The 22991-nt window shown below is 39.3% G+C and overlaps 2 protein-coding genes across 2 annotated transcripts in view; one reads left to right on the top strand and one right to left on the bottom strand.

Annotated features, from left to right (window-relative positions):
* Positions 1 to 5315, top strand: part of LOC145776100 (delphilin-like) — a 57413-nt gene extending 52098 nt beyond the window's left edge. Inside the window, exons 21-24 of the mRNA XM_082587506.1 lie at positions 672 to 801; positions 3004 to 3112; positions 4104 to 4281; positions 4612 to 5315. Coding sequence (XP_082443632.1) covers positions 672 to 801; positions 3004 to 3112; positions 4104 to 4281; positions 4612 to 4665 — 471 coding nt within the window. The 3' untranslated portion in view covers positions 4666 to 5315. The remainder of the gene's footprint in view (positions 1 to 671; positions 802 to 3003; positions 3113 to 4103; positions 4282 to 4611) is intronic.
* Positions 5316 to 12322: 7007 nt separating this feature from the next.
* LOC145775888 (uncharacterized) lies at positions 12323 to 14258 on the bottom strand. The gene has a single exon (XM_082587282.1). It carries the CDS (start codon positions 14199 to 14201, stop codon positions 13068 to 13070), a length of 1134 nt encoding a protein of 377 aa, XP_082443408.1. The 5' UTR covers positions 14202 to 14258; the 3' UTR covers positions 12323 to 13067.
* Positions 14259 to 22991: the final 8733 nt, after the last annotated feature.

Genomic DNA, 22991 nt, shown 5'->3' with positions numbered 1-22991 from the left:
AAATAATTTTACGAATAATTAAGTTTATAGTTTTGTCAGAAGTTAATTCACTACATTTATATAATTGACCACTCATCGATGAGTTCCGTAATAAGGTTCTTAAAACAAATATACGCTTGAGATGACCTTTGCGGAGAAACGTATTTGTGATCTGTCATCGGCTATCCCACAGATAGAGAGAATATATTATATTGCGGGCTTACGACAGTTCATTGTATTGTAGGCTAGCTTCTCTATTTTGTGTTTTCTGACGTTAAATGCAACATTTTTCAAACTTTTGTTTGATTTGTCAATGTTAAGGCATGGTTAAGCAGGCACATTGTGCTGGGGCCAAAGAGTGGATGAGCCCATGACTGAAGAATACTAAGTTAAACTTTATGCATATTCATGAGTATCACATTTTAATTTTAAAATAATGTGATCTTAGTGACTAATCACTGGTCTTTGTATCTCAAAACATTTTTTGCTATTCTGTAGCCTAAGTCACTGGTAACATTGTTTTTGGAGACTCAGGTAGTATAGCCAATGATACGTTACGTTTTTTAGTTTTTCTCCACATGGTTTTTAAGACGATATCATACATGATACGTACTCAATAATAAATCAAATAAACCTATAAATTTTTTAAGCAACCATGGTAAAAATAAGTATACCATCCTCGACATTTTCAGATGGATTCGACAAAAACGAGCGACAACAAATTGACATTTCTTCACATTCTTGCGAGAGCCGTGTTAACGAAGTTTCCAGATGTTGTTACGTTTGCTGATGAGATTACTGATGTGAAACACGCCGCTAGAGGTAAGATGTTGACAGGCGATAGTGCAAGAACATTTTTCCTTTGACTTATAATCAAGATAGACAAAGAAAAGGATCACTGAAAACGAAGTAATCTGTTCTTTTTTAGCAATTTATAGCTTGATATTGGTTTTTAAGTGAAGTTGCTATAGTTTCAAACACCGGATATTCGATGACTGATTTGCACTCTTAAAATTTAGTACGATATTCTACAGTACATCTATGTCTATGAAACTCATCTTACGGCTTTTGAAAAATTTTCCCAGATTTGAAAGTACAGTAGTGTAATTGCAAGTTGCAACTGTGCAGCAACTGAGATACTTTGTGTAGCCGAGTAGAAAAGAAAAATGCTTGACTGACGCTCTGAAGGTCGTCATTGTAATGTTTTAAAAACTGAGGTTAATTGTCCAAGTTCACTCTTTTGGTGGCATATGATGTAAAAGCGTTAGCAATGACTTGTCATTTACCGCGACGAGGTGTAAGTAGGGCTTTCTTTCTATTTCAAGTCAAAAGCCCTTTCGTCTGAAGTATTGATCAAGAACGACAGATAAAATAATAATAAGGCTGGTATAAACAACTTGTCAAAAATCTCACCTTCCATCTATTGATCTCCGCTTGATAACGTCTGTAATGACGATGGTCATTTGTCGCAATTTGTGTTACTAAAGTTTAAATTACGACTGTTTCAAATTTTTAAATGAAGTTTTTAAAATACAAATTTAGTTATTTTATTCTATTTCGGAATCCAAGCATTTTCGTTTCGTTATATTTCAAACGAACACGAAAGGAACGAAAATATAATAAATCAAAGAGTAGCGTAGTTTAAGATTTCGAAGAAAATTCAAGTGAAGTAAACTGTCGTTCCAGTACAAATTTGTTTGTACTTTTGACTTTGTTTCGTAGCCTGTGCAATTTCTTGGTGAACTGTTACGTTTCATTTCGAACTACGTTTCATAATGGAAATTAGTTTCAAATAGGTGATCCATAAAAGTGTTTCGTCAACAAGAACGTCGTTGCTTAAAACTAATATTTTGACATTTTTGTTTGCATGATTTTCATGATATTTTGTTACAAAATAGATATAGCTCGCTCCCCACTGCTTGTAGGTTTGGGAATTTTAATTTTTGTATACCCCAAACAGTAGCCTCGCAAGCTCCGCTTTCTTCTAGTATCACGTAACTATGATTTGCTGCATTCGGTAATCGGCATTTGCTTATAAAAGTGTTTCGGTACTCTGTACTTATCTTGAGAAATACTGAATTACGTTAGAATTAGGCTACTTGATGCGGTACTTCTTTAAAGTTTATAAAATTTGCTTCGCGGTAAAGAGCGACAAATTGCTGTAATGGCGACTAGACGTCTATGGAAAAGCAGTTCGTGCCTATTCACTGCTGCAACTTCAATCATAAAACAAACTTCAATCATAAAACAAATAAACGCAATGTACCGTAGCCTACTGAGCGATCTTAACTTGAGAAAACCATCCCTATCAATCAGGGCTGTGGAGTCGGGCGAAAAATATACGACTCCGACTCCTCAGTTTATAACCAGGTAACTCCGACTTCGGCTTCAGTTTTTGCCAGATTTTAGAGAGCTGCCAAATTTTGAGGAATTTTTGTTCTTTTTCAACTTTTTAAAACAAATTTCGCTAAATTTGTAATCAAAATTGAAACCGTAACTCTTACAAAAACTAACACTTCTATTTCTGGTAGAAGTGTTGAGCGCAATACCGCACAGAAAACAAGAAACAATATTATGAAAAATTTACTGCAAACGAAAAATTTTTTGCTCATCGTTTTTATCAAGCCGGGGTCGGCCGTTTTTTAACGACTTCGACTCCGGATATGCCAAAATCCCACCGACTGCGAGTTCACAGCCCTGCTATCAATAGTAGGCTAGGGCTATCGACTTAAAATTGAATTCAATAAGACGTTTATTACCTCACTTGCATTAATTTTCATTTTATGATTTCATGCAACGTGTTTTAGCAGCAGCATTCCTTAAAATAAAAATATGAAGCTTGCTCAATTCGGCCTAACTCGTTTGAATAGCTGGTGAGATAGTCTAACCCTTTAAAGTTAGACCGTGGTCTGTTCCCTATCATATCATGTTTCGGAACATGAAATCAAACATTGACACTTTAAATACAACGTTTCTTGCACTATAATTTGGTTGTCACCTAAATACTGACATGTATTTTCACAGTTGTCTACCCACAAGTTCTTGAAGAATTGCAAGAATTGCGAAAGGTTTGGTTGGATATCAGAGATAATTTACATGAAACTAATTCCAAAAACAAACAAGACAGATTCAAGTAAGTTAACTTTATTATTGAAACTTCAAGCATCGAAAAAACGCCTAAATAAAATGTAGAAGTTTATCGTATAAAATGTAGAAGCGAATTAAAAAAAGCTTACTGTTACGACTCTAGTAAAAATAGGCTACTGTGGACTACAGTTTTATAAGTGGTAGCTTCTGCCAGTGGTGTTATCGGAGTGGTTTTTTAAAAATTACACTGACTTTTACGTCATGAAGACGATAGCCCACAGGCAGTGCTAATATCTAATGCCATGAATTTAGGAGCGTTAATAAATTAGTCACCAAATCCAGTGGCAGATCTAGGGAGGGGGTTGCCCTTTCTAAAACACAGAAAGGTAACTGTAGTCACGGTGTTTATGTAAGGTCAAATTAATGTAGACCTGTCGGCTGCATAGTCGAGTGGTGAGAACCCTGGAATGGCAATCAAAAGGACGCCGGTTCGACACCGCTCAAGAGCATGCGGCAGTGTCTGTGGCAGGACACTTAAAGGCATGCCTGAAGGTGGACACGAACATTGGCTTCCTTGCCTTCCCGTTCACTTAATCTAAATCTTCCCACACCGGGTGAAAGCCTGGATACGACGACAAAAATGTAGACCTACTTTGTGTTTTGTTGAAATCGCCCTCCCCTTTCTCTAAAACTACTTGCTGGATCCGCCCCTGGCCAAATCGGATTATTTTTGTCAAAATTGCTTGGTTCATAATATTTCTATTAAAAATTGCTTTTAATTTAAATAGTTGTTATGGCTTGAATGTGCTAGAATGATCACAACACTAGTTATCACAACATTAGTGGTTGGCGGATCTTAACCAAATGTTTTCGCTAGTTTACACTCACGTATAAGTTCGTCGTGTAAATGGCGTCATGCTCTTCAACATTTTTTGCTCTCTTATGAATTTCAAATTCATTAACTTTGAGGGCTACTGTTTAAACCTTGGGAAGTTTAGCAGGTGCATCCTAACGTAAGTGATGATGTGTTATCATAGAATCGCGATGGAAACTTGTCTTGTTCGGACCAATGGTTCCATAAAAGGTCTGGAACAGCTTCACAACGCAACAGTGAAAGAGTTCCACAAAGTGGCGCAATATTTTGGAGAAAACCCGAAGAATCTTGGAATGCAACAATTTTTTAAAATTTTTGAAGAATTTACTCGAAAGTTTACGGTAAAGACTGAGTTTTTTTTTAATTTAAATGGCGTACGTAGACTGTTATTATACACTGGTTGACATGTTGCTGCTAAACTAGTCTTAGAACGTAGGCTATGTCTAACATCTTTTCTGCACATACAAAGTTTAGTGGGCCAATTTCAAACGTGAAAACCACATTTGTCAAACACTGTTGCTTTACTAGAATATTTCAGGTGTGAAATTTAAGTAGACATTTTAGCTTACAAACTAGTAGCCTTAGCATTACAGTTGCATGATATTTTAACTGTAACATAAGGCTAACGTGTAAATTTGCAGCCAGATATATTGCTTTTTATTTGTTTGCAGAAATCCTCTGGAGAAATTAGAAAGTTTGTGAAGAGCAAACCCAGCGGTCGATAGCCCGCAATTCATTGGTTCGATCATCAAAGACCATCACATGCCGTAGGGCGATGGATGATGTTGACAGATAAAAATTTATTTTGCACAGGGTTGGCACCATATAAACTTTTATCCACAAAAGATACTCAGAAAAAACGACAATTTTGTCTAAGTATTCAAACAAAAACTACTGAAAAGCTTCTATGTAGGATCGAAAAACTATTGTTGTTTTGTCTGCAAATTCAATTTGCTGTGATAGCCATACGTAACATCATCGTTTGGCTAAACCTAACATCTCTTTTAAAAAATTGATTTTAGAGAAGACTAGGTTAATAAGCCTGCAGTTGGTTTTTAGATGTGTTTTGTGTCCAAGTTGCTAGTAGGCCTACGTGTATGTTATCACTAACGCGCAATGGTGCCGTTGTAGACTATTGCAATTTGAAATATTTCGAATAGGCTATTTGATATGTCATTATTGTGTAAAATGAAGTAGTACTGCTGCACATATTATTGCCATTGCATATTTAACGTTTCAATACACCACTGATTGTTAGTGTATCCATTTAAAAGTCTGTAAAGATGTGTTAACCTGTCACCTCGTACCTAATAGGCTAAGGATATAGAAGAATGCATTTTGAACTTATGCAACAAGCTTCATAAAACAGATACAATACAATGCAACAGAGCTGAAAAGGTCTCTTCATCAAGTCAGAAGTCTGATTCCATTTTTGAATGACCGTAACATGTGAGTCACAAGTAGGCGTAGCCTCCAAAAGGCTGGTCATGTGCATAATTATAAAAATGCTATTTGAACTTGGCAAGTGCTAAAATTATTTTGTTTAACGGCTAGTAGTCCGGTAGTCGGACAACTCGGCATGCGACAACTCAGCAAGTGCTTCAACTCAACAACTGCCAAGACAGCAAATGAGATTTACGTGCTCACGTTGGACTTGGTCACAGGGGCGGATCCAGAGGGGGGCGATTGGGGCGATCGCCCCCCCTAAAACCCAAGAAAGTAGCTTTATTGTTCATTTATATGTATACGATTTGAAAAACAACATGTCGAAAGCAATGCTGAATAAGTCTTTCGCCATGTTCAAAGATTAGGTTAGGCTAGGGTAGGCTATAATAATAACATAGTATAAGGCTATTATTTCATCGCAGAGTCTAATTACCGAACGAAATTACTAAAATTTAAAAAGTTACTAAACTTTTTGCCGGCACTGTAGAGCATAGCCAGAAATCCCTTAGCAGTTAGCCTAGATAAGTTGGTTGACGGAGCAGATTTTTGCAACTTTGACGGTCAGACATGGAACTAAAACCAATGGTTTTAGTTCCACGTCTGACCGTCAAAGTTGCAAAAACCTGCTCCGTCAACCAACCTAGCCTATCTGGAATTCTACCTTGAAATTGCATCTAGAAACAGCAAAGCTCAATTTTTTTTTAATGAGACTTTGGCATCTTGACACCTAACATCATTGCTACGACGAAATTGCTCAAGTACCGACCCGATAGCATTGACAAAAGTCATTTGGTGGAATCTGCTCTATGTTCAGAGATCCAACTATGGAAGGAGAAGTGGGAAAATAAAACTGTTCTGGCGACTGCTGCAGTCTTACCGATGACTGCAGAAGAAGCTTTACAACCGTGTGATAAAAATGTGTACACAATCGTACACTCTCTTCTAAAAATACTATTAACCTTGCCAGTCAGCGTAGCATCAGCCGAAAGAAGCTGTTCATTTCTTCGGTCGTTGAAAACCTGGCTGAGGAACAACATCGGCGAGGAAAGACTGAATGGATTAGCCTTACTATACCAGCATCGGGACATTTTAAATGACACAGACTCCGTGATAAATCGATTTGCCAACAGTAGAAACCGCAAACTTGACTTTGTGTTGTAGTCAAAGGTACGACACCTGTTAGTAGGCTATTACCCGTACCGGCAAAGTAGCTTTTATTTTCATTTTATTTGTGAAGTCCACAGAAATAGTTGTTTCTGTTATTGTTTCTTTTTTTGTCTGGTGCAGCGACCGTGCATGACACGTTTTAAGGAGGACTAGGCCTATATCTTTTGGTCGTCATTAAATTATGTTTAGCTGCCATTCTATTGTACAAATTGTAGTGTTTCGCTGGTCCAAAATAAAAATTTACAATCGATACCTAGCCTATAGTGGCGATTCTACGGGGGGTGGAGCATAACCCAGTGTTTTGACCTGGCCCCCACTTTTGTTGCTCATTATATGTTGAATGCAGGGCCGGATTTAGACTATGAGAGGCCCTAGGCTATTCCATTTGTGAGGCCCCTCCTTATTTTTGAGCTCAAAATTTCTCTCTAAACAACATCACATGTCATTGCTTAATGTTAAAAATATGAGTGCATTAAACTCTTCGTTCTTTTTATTTTCCACATTCATTGGCGCAAATTTTTATTTAAAAATTTTTTTTAATTGTAAAGGTTTTTTTGCATAAAAATTATAAATTTCCACAAAATTTAAACTTTAAGTCAGAAGATAGATGAGTAACTTCTTTCTGAGAGAAGTGCTCGGTAGGATAGCTACTTTGTTTTTGCGTTGCAAACAGGTTTTGGATTCAATATAATTTGGTATTGTCCAATTCTGGAAAAGAATACTTCTGAAACTGTCAACAGATTTAACAAACGTTTAATAACCAAAAGCGTAATAACATTTGATTTCACATCATTGTTAACCAAAAACTTTTCAGTAAATGGGAACATTTCAAATGAATCATTTTTAGCTTCTTGTTTCCAGACGTTTAATGTGTTGATGAACGCTTTAATTTTAGATTTCAATGTAAAACAAATGTAAAAAACATAGATGTTTTCTCTATGGAGGGACAAATTAAGTTCGTTCAGTTTTTTAAGAAAATCTAATAAATAGCTTAATTTCAAGAACCAGATGTCATTGCGAAAATGATGGCAAAGACTGCATTTTTTTTTTTTGTTAGAAAAATCACGACTTCAATTTTCAACGCCATCTTACTTCACATTTCAATAAAAAGGGTTTTGAATTCCGATTCCGTTTTACCATACCAATTTGCGAAAATACGCGTACTGGGTTCGTTACTCTCAACGTGTTTGGTTACAGTTCATAACTTGCACAGAAGTGTTAATATGCAGTACTTTGAGTAAAATTGACACACTCACTGCGATCCCTGAAGTTCGTTACGCGACCCCTTGCGGAGTCGCGACACCTACTCCCCCAGTTTGGGAAGCCCTGGTGTATAGAATTTTCTACTCTGAAAAGCTTGATATATATATACGTTAGGTAGGGTTTAAACTTGTCAAGTTTTTAAAAGAATTACAAACTTCGAAATCGAATTTCGAGGCCCCTGGACGTTGAGGCCCTAGGCTTCAGCCTGCCTAGCCTATTGGTAAATCCGGCCCTGGTTGAATGTATGCATAACCTTTCCTCATTGCTCTTTGTAACAATTCAAAACTTGTCAGAGGAATAAAACCTCGAAGTTATATAGTAAGTCTATAACCTCAATGTTTTCATCAATATTGGGAAGACAGAATTAGGCTACCTGTTATTATCTTTCCGAGGTCAATTTTTAAATTGCCGTGAAACAATCAAGAGTGAAACCTTCAGTCTCAACAAAAATTTGGCTAAGTTGCTCAGGCTTCAACTTGACATGGCAAGGGCATATCAGCTCTTCATCCCTCCCTTTGTTAAACAACAGCATTGTTGAAGGTTTTTTAAGTTATAAAATTTCAATTTCTCATAATTTGTGTTCGAAATGCTCTCGGAACTCATCAAATTCAACCTAAATTTTCTAGGGGAGACCCCCGTCGTTGTTGGTGCCGGGCTGATCACTTGCCCGAATATCAATGACATCGCCCCCCCCCTAACGTTAATACCTGGATCCGCCCCTGCTTGGTCATCGCTTGCCAAACTCATTTTGCTGACTTGTGACGTTCCAAGTTATAGCTTGCTCAGTTTCATTATTTACCAACTTCAGCCACTTACTCAAATGTTGGTAACTCAGTTGTCGTTTGCTCAGTTCACAACTGCTGACTTGCAGGAGACTCTAGTACCGTAGCTCAATGGTTTTCAATCTTTTCAGGTCGCGCGCCATTTAAGGATTTCATTATCTCACCGAGTAGATAGGGTTAGCTGGAGGACGGGTTTAGTTGAAAAATCATCACTTTTGTAACTCTGTATAACTTTTTTAAATATTTACTGCCACCATGTGATGTAATTTATGCAAACACATAATCCATGTTAGTTTCGATTTGTCGAGTCAAGGTATGCCTCTTTCACTGACACTTTTGTAATTATTTTCTTGAGTAAGAAGTAAAATTCTGGCGGTTTGGGAAACATCTTATACGTTGATATCGTTAAAGATACGCAGACAATTATTTTGTGTGTCATCTGTAGGTTAGGGTGCATCAAAGCCCCTCATGAAAAATTTTCTCATAGCAGGGGGAGATGTGGGATCAATGACCCAAACTTACTTATTCTGCCACCAGAGAAGGCATAGTAACATTAACCCAATCAAATTTTTCTGTGGTAATCGTTACATTACCAGGTAGCCTACTTACAAGGAAAGTTCCTGTTCAATAAATTTAAGGAGTTTGAAAATACTGCTCATTAAATGTAGTGTTAAATTTGGTTCCCACCCCTCTGGGAACAATAAGCCACCTGAAAGGGATCTTTGAACCACTTTAGCGAACAACTTAAATGCACAAATTTTGCTTAGCCTATAGGCCTAATAATAAAATTATCACAACATAACACTAACAACTACGGTACAAATTCCACACAGCACATAATGCACAATACCGTACAAGCTACAGTATTAATAATCACGAATGGTTTGTTACAGAAAACAAAGGTAGGCTACTGTGACTTTTGACCCGGGATGATTTTGGAGCCGGTCAATATTCCAAGGGGCTCAGGAACTTCAAGAAACCACCAAGTGTCTGAATTTGGGGCATGAGAGTTTCATCGGTTCCAAGCCCAAATTATCCTCTCAATGGCCCTGGTTGTTGTTGGTAGCCTACACTACTTTTATCAAGCAGTGCAGCGATAACCAAGCACTCTTTAAGTATACCGTACCGGTAGGTGCTTTATGGGAATGCTTACGGTCCTTTAAAAGGATTTATTTGAAAGTAAACTTTTAGGTTAAAATCAAATTTGGGTACCGTATGTTTTTTATCTACCTGATATAAGTTAGTAGCCTGTTGATTTTAAGATATTGAAAATTTTTTATTGCCTTTCTTGATCCCATTTTCAATCTTGCATGTGGGCCTAGATTACATTTAACACCAAAGTTACAGCTAACATGTGTATTCTTGCATTAGGCCTACCACAACGATACATCAGATTAGATTTACCCAAAGTTATGATCTGGACCACAGTTTGCACACATAGCCTACCTACGACAGAGAGCCAAGTTGAAAAACAAATGGCGGGGGTCGAAGTTTGTTCCATCGCTAGATAGGCCTAGGCTACTCTACCTCGTTTTAGAAAACTCTTTTATTTAATATCATTGATTCTTAAGAAAAACACAATGAAATAGAAACTGAATTTGATGACAGCGTAGGTGTTTATTCTTCATCAGTTGTTCGATAGCCCACGTGGCAGCTAGGCTATATGCTCACTGCCTATCGAAAGTCAGTCATGCACAGGTGCAACAAGTTGTTTTCGTTTCTTCATCTGATGGTCATCCTGAGTGAAAATTCTTGCTCACACTGCCAAGTAGCTAGAAGGGAAAATTAGTGCTTGAGGTATAATCTGAGAGGGCTAACGTGGAGTATGAGGGGGTCATGCTGAGCCAAAAGACTACGGTACTGGAGAACAATCTTTGCGGTCTGGTCACCCTATCTATAAATTTATCTTTCTCACCTTTCTTTGCAGGTGGGTCAGCTGGATTCAATAGCCTGCGATTATCTCTATGCTCGAACTGAGAAAGCTTCTTTGAGAGCTCAATCCTGGCAGTTTCACATACTTGACGAGGCTTGGAACCACTTATGCAGGCCCGTTTTTAAGTTCCAGCTTGATCTGTTGTCGTCAATTATTCCATTCACTAGCCTAGATGCCGCTGAATAGAGTACAGTCCATTCAATACGTAGCCAAGTGCACACCCCGAGAGCTGAACCAGCGCTATTTGATATTACAGATTATTCCTACACAAAATTGTACCCTCAACTATTGGGCGGACAAGTGATGTAGTCGCGGCATGCTAGATATATAAAGTAATGACTCGAATCAACATTGAGCTGTGTTGGACGTTGACGGCGTCAACTTTTTGTTGACGCTGAGGCTAGCGCCGTCAGTTTATTTTTTAGTTGACGGAAGTGATAGCGCCGTCAACCATTTTGCCGATTTTAAGCGTCACGCGCTATGCGTCATTTTTCGTTTTCGAGTAAACATTTTCAAGACTTGTTTTTGAATTACAACACACCAATACCAATATACCATCCAGCGCTGCTGCGGAACGCATGTTTTCATTTGGAAAGGACATTGTGATTCAAAGCCTCTACAAGTATGCGAAACTGCCAGGATTAAGCTTTACAAGAAGCTTTCCCAGTCCGAGGATAAAGATTTAACCAATCAATTATGCGTCCCAAACGCAGCAGATTGTCAAACAAACTGTTTGAAATGCTTGTCTTTCTACAAAGAAATAACTAATAAGCTAACTACGATATGAATACAGTCTCAAAACATAATACCTGCCTTTTATTTTTAGCTATTGCTAACCTAAACTTGGTAAGGCAAAATACTTCCGTTTTGTGAGACCCTGGATAAAATAGCGCTAGCAATTAGCGCTATTTTATCCAGGGTCTCACAAAACTTGGTAAGGCAAAATACTTCCGTTTTGTGAGACCCTAAATAAAATAGCGCTGACGCCGTCAATTTCTTTAAAAGCTTACGCAGTACGGTACTTTACGCCGTAAAGTTTTTAGGCAATTCGCGCTAACGCTGACGCCGTCAATTTATTTCATTGACGCGTACAACACTGACATTGAGAGGTAATTTTAATCGTCATTGGGCCCACAGTCAAAGGTTGCCTCGAACTTAAATTTAACATTTCAAAGACCAAACAGCACTGCCGCAGAATTTATTTTAAAACTGGGACTCCTGAAATGATTTGTCCAGAAACTGGACCTCTGAAAGAATAGGGAGAACGAACACCACAAAATGTTTAAGTGTTTGAAATTATAAATGGTTGAAGGCTTCAAAAATGAGTGTAATGTTACTGCAACGTTCCGACAATGGCTTAGTTATTACCACAATAGGTTTTTGCACAATTGGACTAACGTTATGTCTTTTGGGTAAATTGAGAACCAGAGGCAGCCCCTGGCCTGTAGACCTACTTTGCCAAGGTATTGAATATGTATTTGCAGTATGTATTAAAATATGAGTACTCTTCAGCTTGTTATCATTTGAACGGGAGGAGAATAAAGAGTCGCGTCATAGAGAAATTAATGTTATGGGATGGCAAATACCGTTATACTCCATCGAAATTCTGCAGAGACCACGATAGATGTTAGTGTTACGTTGTGAACGAACTAATGATGTAAGCAACCAAGTTATGGTTAAACTTCAAAGCAACACTGATGTTATTTAAAAATAATTGATATGGTCTTTTTTTAAAAACAGACTGTTGGAACTTTTCAAACCTTTCCTTCGACAAACACGATCTTTATAAATACTGCAATGAAAGCAGTATAGTCTATGTATTGTATTTAAAATACATTGTAAAATTCAAGTAATCAAGTGAATCTTGTTTAGTTTTACATGTACTTAGGCTATCACTCTTAAGCATTTGTTATTTCAAAAATATTCTCCAAGCAAATTAGAAAGACACAACAGACAACAGAAACGATATACAATTCGTACAAATATTACTCATAAACCATCATAATAGAGTTGCCAAAGTATAAAACGATTTATATGCGTTTACGACGGCAGGGCGAATTCGGCACTAGCGCTTCAAAAAAAAAAAATAGCGACATTGACGCCAATGTTGCTTTGTGGCGATTGATGATTCTAACAGGTCACGCAACACAACGAGGTGCAGTTGTACGTTACGGCACAGTATGCGGTAATTGATGTGCTAAGTAATCACCAAAGGCAATAGTGTTTAGACATACCACTTCTTCTCATTAGGCGTGCCACCATACATGATTGAGTCAGCTGTTCATAGAAAACAACAACAGGACTGATGCTTGCATGATTTTCCGCATATGACGATAGAACACTCACCGAAGCGTCCACAATGTAGGAAAGTCCTTCAGTAGTTTCACTTCCAAGTTTGTAGTTCAAATGTCCAAGATGAGTTTAGAAGTTCCAATGTCTTATAAGCGTCATACTCATATACAGTAGGCTAGTCCAAACGCGTTTTAAAATTAAATGTTTTTTTTTTAATGACAGCAAATTGTCATGCACTAAAGAACTAGTCCACTGGAAGATGGGGGTGGTAGTGTCGCATGTGACGTTTGAAGCTGTACAAGCGCGTAAATGATGTTTTACAAAGTTGACATGCATAAGGTTTTTCTTCGGTATGTGTTTTAATGTGAGCTCGAAAATTTGACCAAGAAGAAAGTATTTTACCACATACACCACACTTGCACGGTTTATCGCGAGTGTGAGTTCGTAAATGATACGTCATAGAAGATCGCCAGGTGAAGCATTTGTTGCAAAAAGTACATTTGAATGGCTTATCCCCAGTGTGAATTTTAATGTGATGGTTTAGATTTGCTCGTCTGGTGAACAATTTGCCGCAAACATGGCACTTGTAATCTGTTTGGGTCTGAGTGGGAATGTTCATTCCAGATGTTAGTTTATCTTGGTTTCTAAACTGTTCATTTTTCGTGAATGTCAAAGCGGCATTGCAGACTGGTCTCTTTGTAAGAAATAATCCTTGTGTTTCACTACTCTCTGTGCTCTCGCAAAGCTGCTCGCAACCATCAGCACGGGCAGAGAAAACTAAACTGTGATCTATTGTTTCCTTTTTCAAAGAACAAGTAGCAGTAAAGATATCCATGTTTTTCACTGAGTTTTTTAACTGCGGACTTTCGCAATCATCTTGTGTAAATATGTCTTGTCTTGAAGTCGAATTACGGCATTTAAACGATTCGCTTTCTGTGATATTATCGTCTGGAGAATGAGATTGTTCAACAAAAGTAAAACTGTGGTTCGAAGCTGGTGGCGACGTGAATTTGCCGAGTAAATCTTGGTTTAAAGCAGCGGGCTTTCGCAGTGGTGATACGATAGATGACGAATGACATGCAGATATAATGCCAGTTATATTATCAAAAGTTTCTTGTAGACTCGGTACATGTTCTTCATTTTCCTGTTGGCAGCTACCACTTTCATGCAATGAGGAATCCGATGCATCATGATATGGAGAGTAATCATACTGTGATAGGACAAATGGAAATTTTTCAAATGTTTCCTTCATCATCATTCTTAATTTACATATTTCGTCCATCACATCTTGATGAAAGCATGTCATTGCTTTCAAAAGTTTATCTTCTCGAGCCTCGTCAATAGAAGGAGTGTCTTGCAATTGCTTGTCATTCATCATAAATTTTCAATAACTATTTTATTCATAAAGATACAAATTAAATGCTGTATATATATATTGATTTCTGAAATAAATAGAAAATTAGGAAAATGTTTATGAGTAGCTACAAGCCACAACTGGACACTTGAGGTTAAAAATCTTTGAAAAATAACATTTTATAATTCTAGGTGAAGTAGCTCACATACTACAGTTAGTAGTGTTCCAGACAATTGTTCACCTAATCAAACGTCATATAAAAACCGTTCAAGTCTACTGAATCTTACGTCATGGAAATTCCTAAAACATGTGCCAAAATTGCACCATCGTTCGTAAGACTTGTGTCAAACCTGTTTAAACCTGTTTCAGTTGAAACCTGTTTAAACATGAAATATTGCGTCACACTAACTGCTGACGTGCCTTTGAGTTATCACAAATTTTTCTGATTCATTCTCGAAGTTGTTTGTTGGAAGTCGGTCGCACATTTAACTGGTTTATTTGGTGCTTGCTAGCTGGACAAATTCTCCGTCTTTTATCTAAGTAATCTGTTCTGTAGTGACAGGTTTTAGTGGTGTACGGCGTTGCATCTAATTTCGACAGCCAGGTGGCTAATTTTACAGGAATACACTTTGAATAGACGTTTCGAGGAGTGTTTCTTTTTCGGTCATTACATGCAGACGAAAGGATCCGGGAACTTTATGTTACAATTTTCCCACGAAGAGATTATGGTTTACCGCTGTGACCATAAAAAATAAAAGACGATTTTTGTTAGCTGGTAGGCCAAGAAGCACTTGAAGGCATAAAAATAAACGACGTGTTTGTTGTCAGCTAGTGCAGAAGAACTACTTAGAAGTACAAGAAATAATAAAAGAAGATTTGTTGGTTGGTAGTCTACACTCTTACAGAAGCAAAGAAAAGTAAAGACATTTCTTCTCAGTTTGGTACTGAAGAAAAATAACTTTGATATTCATTGGCAAGAAAGAAGATTAAAGACAATCCATCTGTGCTTGTAGATTCAAGTGGAAGAATCCAAGCAAGTTTTGTGGACTTTAGGACTTCATACTCGTACAGCTACGGTATCGTGCATTTAAATTCTTTTTTGTATTTTTTACGGTCTTTGCAGTTAAGTTTTTTATAACTACTGTAGCCTAATAATTTTGTGTGTTTGTGTAACTTAATTTTTTTTTTTTTTTTGTTAAATTTAGCCCCAACATTTAATATGTCTACACTCGGTGGCGACAAGGACTCGACCGCCGTAGACTCGACTGATTTTAAGCCTGATGATGTTCTTTGCGGTCGGGCAGGCCATTCTGGGGAGGGACCCAGTAACGATGAGGCTAAGTCAGTTCGAGAGGCCCGGCATCTTAGACGGGATATTTTGACTGAAATTGGGAAACTTTCTGTAGCCCTAGGTTCTTTGAGTGATAAGCAGGAACTGTTAATTTTTAGATCTAAGTTATCTACTTTAGAAAAGGAATTACGGCATTTCCATGCTCTTTTGACTAAAATCTTTAACTCTGCAATCTTGGCAGAACTTCGTGATAGGGTAGATCCCGAATTTAACTCGTTAAAAAATAACTTTGAACAAAAAGAAAGTGAGTTCTCAGATATGTTGGATGCTGACATACATCCTGAGGATAGCGCCTCAAATGTAAGCACTAGGATGTCTAGGACTTCGTCTCGGATAGTGGCACAAATTAACCTGCAGCTAAGACGAGAAGAGCTCCAAATACAAGCTGAGGCCGAAGCGAGAGCTGCTGAGGCTGCCGCGAGAGCTGAGGCCATTCGAGCTGAGGCTGCCGTGAGAGCTGAGGCCGAAGCGAGAGCAGCTGAGGCCGCCGCGAGAGCCGAAGCGAGAGCTGCTGAGTTCGCACTCAAAGACGCTCAGTTGAGGGCTGAACAACGTAAAGAGGTAGTTTTAGCTGAATATCGATCAGAGGTGGGCTCTCGGCGTAGCTCTAAGAAGGGCTCTTCTAGGCATTCCAGAAATGAACATCAATCGCAGTTTAATTTACATAACCTTTTCCAAACGCCCGTTCAACCTGTGAGTGGACCAGGGCAATCCACACGTTTTCCAGCTGTTTCAGGAGGTCTCGGGGCCGCGGCTAAGGGTCTTCCGAATGCTGTAGAGCCAAGGTCTGCGAATTACAATCGAACTCCTCCCCCAGAGCGTACAGGTCACGGGGCCGCCATTAGCAGTCATGCTTTGCCCCTTCACAGTTTTCTGCGCCGCTAGGTTTTGATCGCCCAGCTACACGTAATTTGGGTGGTTGTGAGAGGCGTATCGCGTCTCCTGATTTTAACGTGTGTGAGGATCGTGATCGGGCTGTGCATGTGACTGAGCCCCCTCAGCCCCTCAAGGGATATAGCTTGTCTTCTCCGCTAAATCGAGTTCTCAACAGCAGGATTGCTTTTTTAAATACCAAAATAGTAGGACGTTTTTCGATAAGGCGGCCTTGATTGGTTACGATGGTAATAATATGCCATTTATCTTCTTTAAAAATCGTGTTACGGCCTTAATGGCAGCTTCGCCCTTTAAGGGGACTCGTTTGACTTTGTTACAAGCAGCTTGTGTTAGGACAGCTGCGCAAACGATTGCTAATTTGGTTTCTGACACCCCTGGCTTGTCAGAGGAAGACAGGATAGAAATGTCGTTAGCTCGCTTGTCCCAGCGTTTTGGGGTTCGTGGAGGTCTTTTCGCCGAACCGGAAATTAGAAAGTATCGCTATGGTAGCAAATTGACTTCGACCTCTTCCAGTGATCTGAAAGAGTTTAAAGATGAATTGTCGCAGTGTCTGCTTTACGCGCAAGCTTATGGTCAGCGTGATAAATTGGAAGGACGTTTTGTTTTGGATTTGGCTAAGCGACTCCCGTTTGACGCTAAGCAGCGTTATCTTGACTTTTTAGGTGACCAGTATGGTGGCACTGATGAGCCTACTTTTCAGAGTTTGTTCGATTTTGTTGTACGAGAGGAAACGCGTAAGTCGACTGATTTTAGCATTATGCTAATGGGCGATTCTGGTGAGTCGCAGCATTTTAAAAAGTTTGGCAAAGGAAAATTGCCTTCATGTCCGGTTAGGCAGACGTCGGTAAAACCCCATGATGATGTGATGTCAGGGAGTTCGCAGTACTCGACTGTTGTTGGCGCACCGCGCGGTGGTGAGGCTAGACGTAAAGACCTGCCAGCATGTATTTGTTGTTCGCCACGTGGTCAAGTTGAATATCATTTTTTGTCTAATTGTAAAAAATTTTTGCGCTTGACACCTAAAGATCGGAGAGATGTCATTGTGAAAGCTGGCAAATGTTTGAATTGTTTGCGCCAGCATATGGTTAGGGATTGCGTTCATGCAAATAACTGTCGTAAGTGTGGGCCTAACAACGATAGGAAACACTATTTTCTTCTGCATGATTTTTATGTGACGTCACGTGATTCTCTGGATTCGATTGGCAAGGATGATGCTGGTGCCAGAGTTCCTGTGCGTAATGTTAAGATTGGAAATGTTAAAGCAGCTTTTAACCGCGTTACTGCTGCTCGTGTTTTGAATCCAATAACTGGCAAATCGAAGTTGGTGTATTGTCAGCATAATCCTGGTTCGCAGTTGACGTTTGTTTCGAGTGATTTGGTGTGCGAACTTGGTCTTAAACCGTACGATAAAGCGTCGTTTAAAATGGATACCCTGGCTGGTCAGAAAGCTACCTGTGCTGACCTTGTCAAACTCAACATCCAGTCGTTAGAGACAGATGAACTGTTTTGTGATATGACTTCGGTGGTTAACCCAGCTTGGGCTGATGATGTTAAAACTTTACCGCACAAGCAGGATTTAAGTGGTTTCCGTCATTTTCATGACGTGAATATGTTTCATTTGAATGATTGTAGTACTGTAGATGTACTGATTGGCAACGACAACGCTTATTTGATGTGGGCCAAAGAGGAGCGTGTTGGTGAAAATCGTAGTGAACCGCATGCTTTGCTCACTCCTCTCGGTTGGTTGGCTTGTGGTGGTAAGTCACCCTTAGATGAAAGCGTTGCTAATGTGTGCAGAGTGCAGACGTCTTCAGAGTCGGATGTCATCTCTGGCTTTCAGCGTAAAATTGAGTCTCGCGATATGGAAATAGCAGACCTGAATAAAGTCATTCAGGATTTGACCTTGCAAAATGAAACCTGTGAATTGTCTCGCAATGACATTTTGGCTAGAGAACTTGTTGAACCGAATATTGAGTTGAAAGATGGTCGATTTGAGATACCTGTACCGTTGAAGGAAGATATTGATCTACCTAACAATTTTGTGTTGGCGTCAGATAGAGCTGCTGCTTTAAGAAAGAAAGCTTTAAAACAACCTGAACTTCGTGATTTCCTTACTGACACCATGAAAGATCTTAAATCTAATGGCTATATTGAGCGTGCTGGTGAAGCAGGAAATGTCAAGGGATTTGAATGGTATTTACCATACTTTGTGACGTCACAATTAAAAAAGCGCATTGTTTACGATGGCAAGTCTGAATTTCGAGGAACTTGTGTTAATGATGTAATGTTTTCGGGTCCTGACTTGTTAAACCCTCTGGTAGATGTCTTGGCTAGATTTCGGCTTGGTAGATTTGGTCTCATGGCTAATGTGACTAAATGCTTCTTTCAAATAAAGTTACCTGAGTCGCAGAAGGATTTGTTTCGTATATTGTGGTTTGAAGATGATGACCTTGAGAGTGGTAGGATGGTACCGTTTCGTTTTTGTGTACACCCTTGGGGAATAAAGAGTAGCCCATATATCGCTTGCTTGGCTATAAAGAAAATGATCGAGCAGAACCCCAGCGGTGCTGGTGAACTAACTCTCTGCAATATTGCAGATAATATGTACATGGATGATTTTATATTTTCGGTTGATAGCTTAGAGGAAGCTCAGCAAATCACTCATGAATCAATTGCTTTGTTTGATAGTCGTGGGTTTAAACTTGTTAAGTGGAGTGCTAACAAGGAGGCTATGATTGTCTTGTCAAATTTGGATAATGAGATGCTTTCACCTTTGATTCGTGACATTGACTTTCAGACTGAAAATATGACTTTGCCATCAGCAAAGACATTGGGTTGTGTGTGGCAAACCGAGTCTGACGAGATGCGTATCGCATGTTCCTTAAAGCCCTTAGCTAAACACACGCGCCGAAGTATGCTCAGTCAGCTTGGACAAAATTTTGATCCGCTAGGCTTTGGAGCGCCATTTTTTCTAAAAGCACGCCTTATACTTCAGCAATTGGCGATATACAAGTTTGATTGGGACACCGAGGTCCCTGATAGCTTTGTTAAAGAGTGGGAGTCGTGGCTTCGCTCTTTGGACCTGCTTAAGGATTTTTCGTTACCGAGATGGTATTTTGCAAACTCTGGTGTGTGCAGTCCGGATGATATTGTTTCATATCAATTGCATGGGTTTAGTGATGCTTCGAATCAAGCTTTCTCTTCTGTTGTTTACTTACGTAGACTGGTTAACGGAGTTCCGAGTGTGTCTTTCGTTCTGGGTAAATCTACCATTGTTGTAAAAAATCAGTTTTCTTGGCCGATAGCTAGGAAAGAGCTTGTTGCCGCTTTGAATACAGCAAGACTCGTGAAGCAGGCCTACGAGGCATTGAAGATGCCCGACTGCCTTAAGTATTTTTGGTGTGATTCTCGTACTGTGTTGCAGTGGGTTAAAAACCCTGATTTACGTTTGAATAAGTTTATTACGCGTCGAGTCGAGCATATTTTATTGTTGTCTGGAGCCCAGGATTGGCGTTTTTGCCCTACCGATATGAACCCAGCTGATGTTGGCACAAGGCCAAATCTTATTACAAAGAAAGAATTTCGAGAGTTGTGGTTAAATGGTTCTAGTCTTCTCTACCAGTGTGAGGAAATTCCATCTGTAGAAAATGCCACTCCAGTACCTGTCCATAGCCTATATCTTCGTGACGAAGAGGAGTCGCTTGACGTTGGACAGGGTGGTCTTCACAGATTGATCGAGGCCGCACCTTCTTTGTATGTTATAAAAAAGAGAATCGCTTATTTGGTTGCCTTTGTTGAATTTTTGTGCTGTAAAACGAGAAAGCGTAGCTTTGTGAAGCCAAAACTGGACGCCTCTTATCTTAATAGAGCCCTAGACTTGACTGTGAAGTTTGTTCAGAAAAGCGTGTATGGCGATGTGGTACATTTAATGACCAAACGATCGCCGGATGCATTTGAGGAAGTGATAAAGCGGGGTAATGTTGGCGCTTCGCAACGTGAGAAGAAACGCTTGAAAGAATTGCGTTCACTTAAAAAGTACAGACCTTGTGTAGATGACGCTGGTGTAATCCGCATTGAAGGGCGCTTAAGTAATTCTCCCGAGATCTCTCTAGAAGCAAAGCATCCGATTGTTTTGCCTTCGAAACACCCCTTCACTAGGCTTGTTGTACTGTCGCATCATAATGGAAATGCGCACTGTGGAGTACAGCACACTTTGTTGTCTACGCAACAGAAGTTTTGGATCGCTAATGGTAATGCCTCCGTGAAGAGGTATCTTAATGATTGTGGTGTATGTGCGATTGAGAAAGCACGGTCTAAAAGGCAGCTCATGTCTGATTTACCTTTGTCTCGCACAACTGCGCATAGGAAACCCTTTTTTGATTGCGGCTTAGACTATCTTGGACCTTTAACCTTTGTTGAAGGTAGAAGTCACAAAAAAGCTTGGGGACTCTTGTTCACATGTATGGCATCTCGCGCTATTCATGTTGAGCTGGTTACGTCATTGTCGCTGAGTGATTTTTTACTTGCCTTTACTAGGTTTACAGATTTACGTGGGCAGGTTAATGCTATCTATTCCGATAATGGAAGTACCTTTCAGGCAGCATCTAAGAAGTTACCCGAGTTGATAGAATCAGCTGAATTTCACAACGCTCTGAGACAGAGAGAGATAAACTGGGAATTTATACCTCCGTATGCTCCGGCGCAAGGTGGCGCCTGGGAGGCAATGGTAAAACAATTTAAAATTGCATTTTTTCACATTTTGGACTCTTCAATACGTAAGCCCAATTTTATTGAACTGCTTACGTACACAGGCAGTGCCGTTCGGATCGTGAACGAACGCCCTTTGGTACCTTTGAGTGACGACCCTAGGGATTTTACTGTCATCACCCCTGCCTCACTTTTGACCCCATACTTAGACCCATACTGTGCTGTTGGGCAACCACATGATCGTGACCAACTAAGAAGGGATTATCGGTTCAATTTGTCACTTTCTCAGCAGTTTTGGAGTAAATAGATCGATTTTTACTTGCCAGGTCTTCAGGGCCGGAAAAAATGGCTAAAAATGGCCGAGAATTTGGAGCCTGGTCAACTTGTAGTGGTAGGTTCTCTCCAGGACATTGGTAAACGTGGGAAGTATCAACTTGGGAGGGTGCATGAGGTAGTTCCACAAATTAGGAAAGGGAAGCCTGTGGTTCGTAGAGCTAAAGTTGCCGTCTGCAACTATGATGATGAGAGTACGGGGAAAGTGAAAGTAGACTATGTGTTGAGGGATATTTCGTGCCTCGCCCCCGTAAAGAACACCTAAGTGTTAGGGTTTGAGCCTGGTTTTGTCTGCGGTGGCCGACACTTGTCTGAGCCCAGAACAGTCGGTTATTATCGCAACCATTGTATATAGCGTCATTTTTGCGTGTACCTACTACCTATGGTACCAATTTCATGTATCGTCGTATTTATTCTTATTGCTGTTCATTCTTGGCATGCCCTTTGTATTTGCGTATTAACTTAAACGTGAGTGATTCAAACAATTTGTGTATCATGTGTTTTTATTCATTGGCTCACAATTGTCGTCAATTCTTTTTTAGTTATGCCATGTCAGACTGTCATAACTAGGGGCCGCTATGTTTCAGACAATTGTTCACCTAATCAAACGTCATATAAAAACCGTTCAAGTCTACTGAATCTTACGTCATGGAAATTCCTAAAACATGTGCCAAAATTGCACCATCGTTTGTAAGACTTGTGTCAAACCTGTTTAAACCTGTTTGAGTTGAAACCTGTTTAAACATGAAATATTGCGTCACACTAACTGCTGACGTGCCTTTGAGTTATCACAAATTTTTCTGATTCATTCTCGAAGTTGTTTGTTGGAAGTCGGTCGCACATTTAACTGGTTTATTTGGTGCTTGCTAGCTGGACAAATTCTCCGTCTTTTATCTAAGTAATCTGTTCTGTAGTGACAAGTTTTAGTGGTGTACGGCGTTGCATCTAATTTCGACAGCCAGGTGGCTAATTTTACAGGAATACACTTTGAATAGACGTTTCGAGGAGTGTTTCTTTTTCGGTCATTACATGCAGATGAAAGGATCCGGGAACTTTATGTTACAATTTTCCCACAAAGAGATTATGGTTTACCGCTGTGACCAAGTAGAAACATATTTAAATGTTTTAGCTACTAAATACGTACTAACTTTAACGATCGCAAATCATAATAAAAAAATATTTGCAAAGCAGAAAAAAATCACACAACAGTTCAGAAACTTAAAAAACCTCCATCCAAACACCTGACAGGCTACCTCATGTAGATGAAAAGGAACACAGCATTAGCAAAAACTGACAGAGTGAAATGGAGAAAAGGGATTAAAACAATTGCTGCGCGGAAACAATCGGCCACCCCCACTAGTGGTGAACAAACCGACGATGGATTATGATGATGATGATCATGTCATTAGGTTTCATTGTGATCTGTGTACAAAAGCAATTTTAAAATCCATTAATATTAGTGGAGCCACTAATAAGTAGCCCTACTTATACAAATAGAAAAAAAAGTTGCACCTGATAATACTGAGGCC

Source organism: Aplidium turbinatum, chromosome 8 (assembly GCF_918807975.1).
Source record: "Aplidium turbinatum chromosome 8, kaAplTurb1.1, whole genome shotgun sequence".
Lineage (NCBI taxonomy): Eukaryota > Metazoa > Chordata > Ascidiacea > Aplousobranchia > Polyclinidae > Aplidium > Aplidium turbinatum.
Note: the sequence above shows the minus strand (reverse complement) of the source record. Positions and strands in the feature narration are given on the sequence as shown.

Bases quoted from the DNA above. Each gene is read 5' to 3' on its own strand.
- LOC145775888 (XM_082587282.1), bottom strand. From the start codon at position 14,201: ATGATGAATGACAAGCAATTGCAAGACACTCCTTCTATTGACGAGGCT.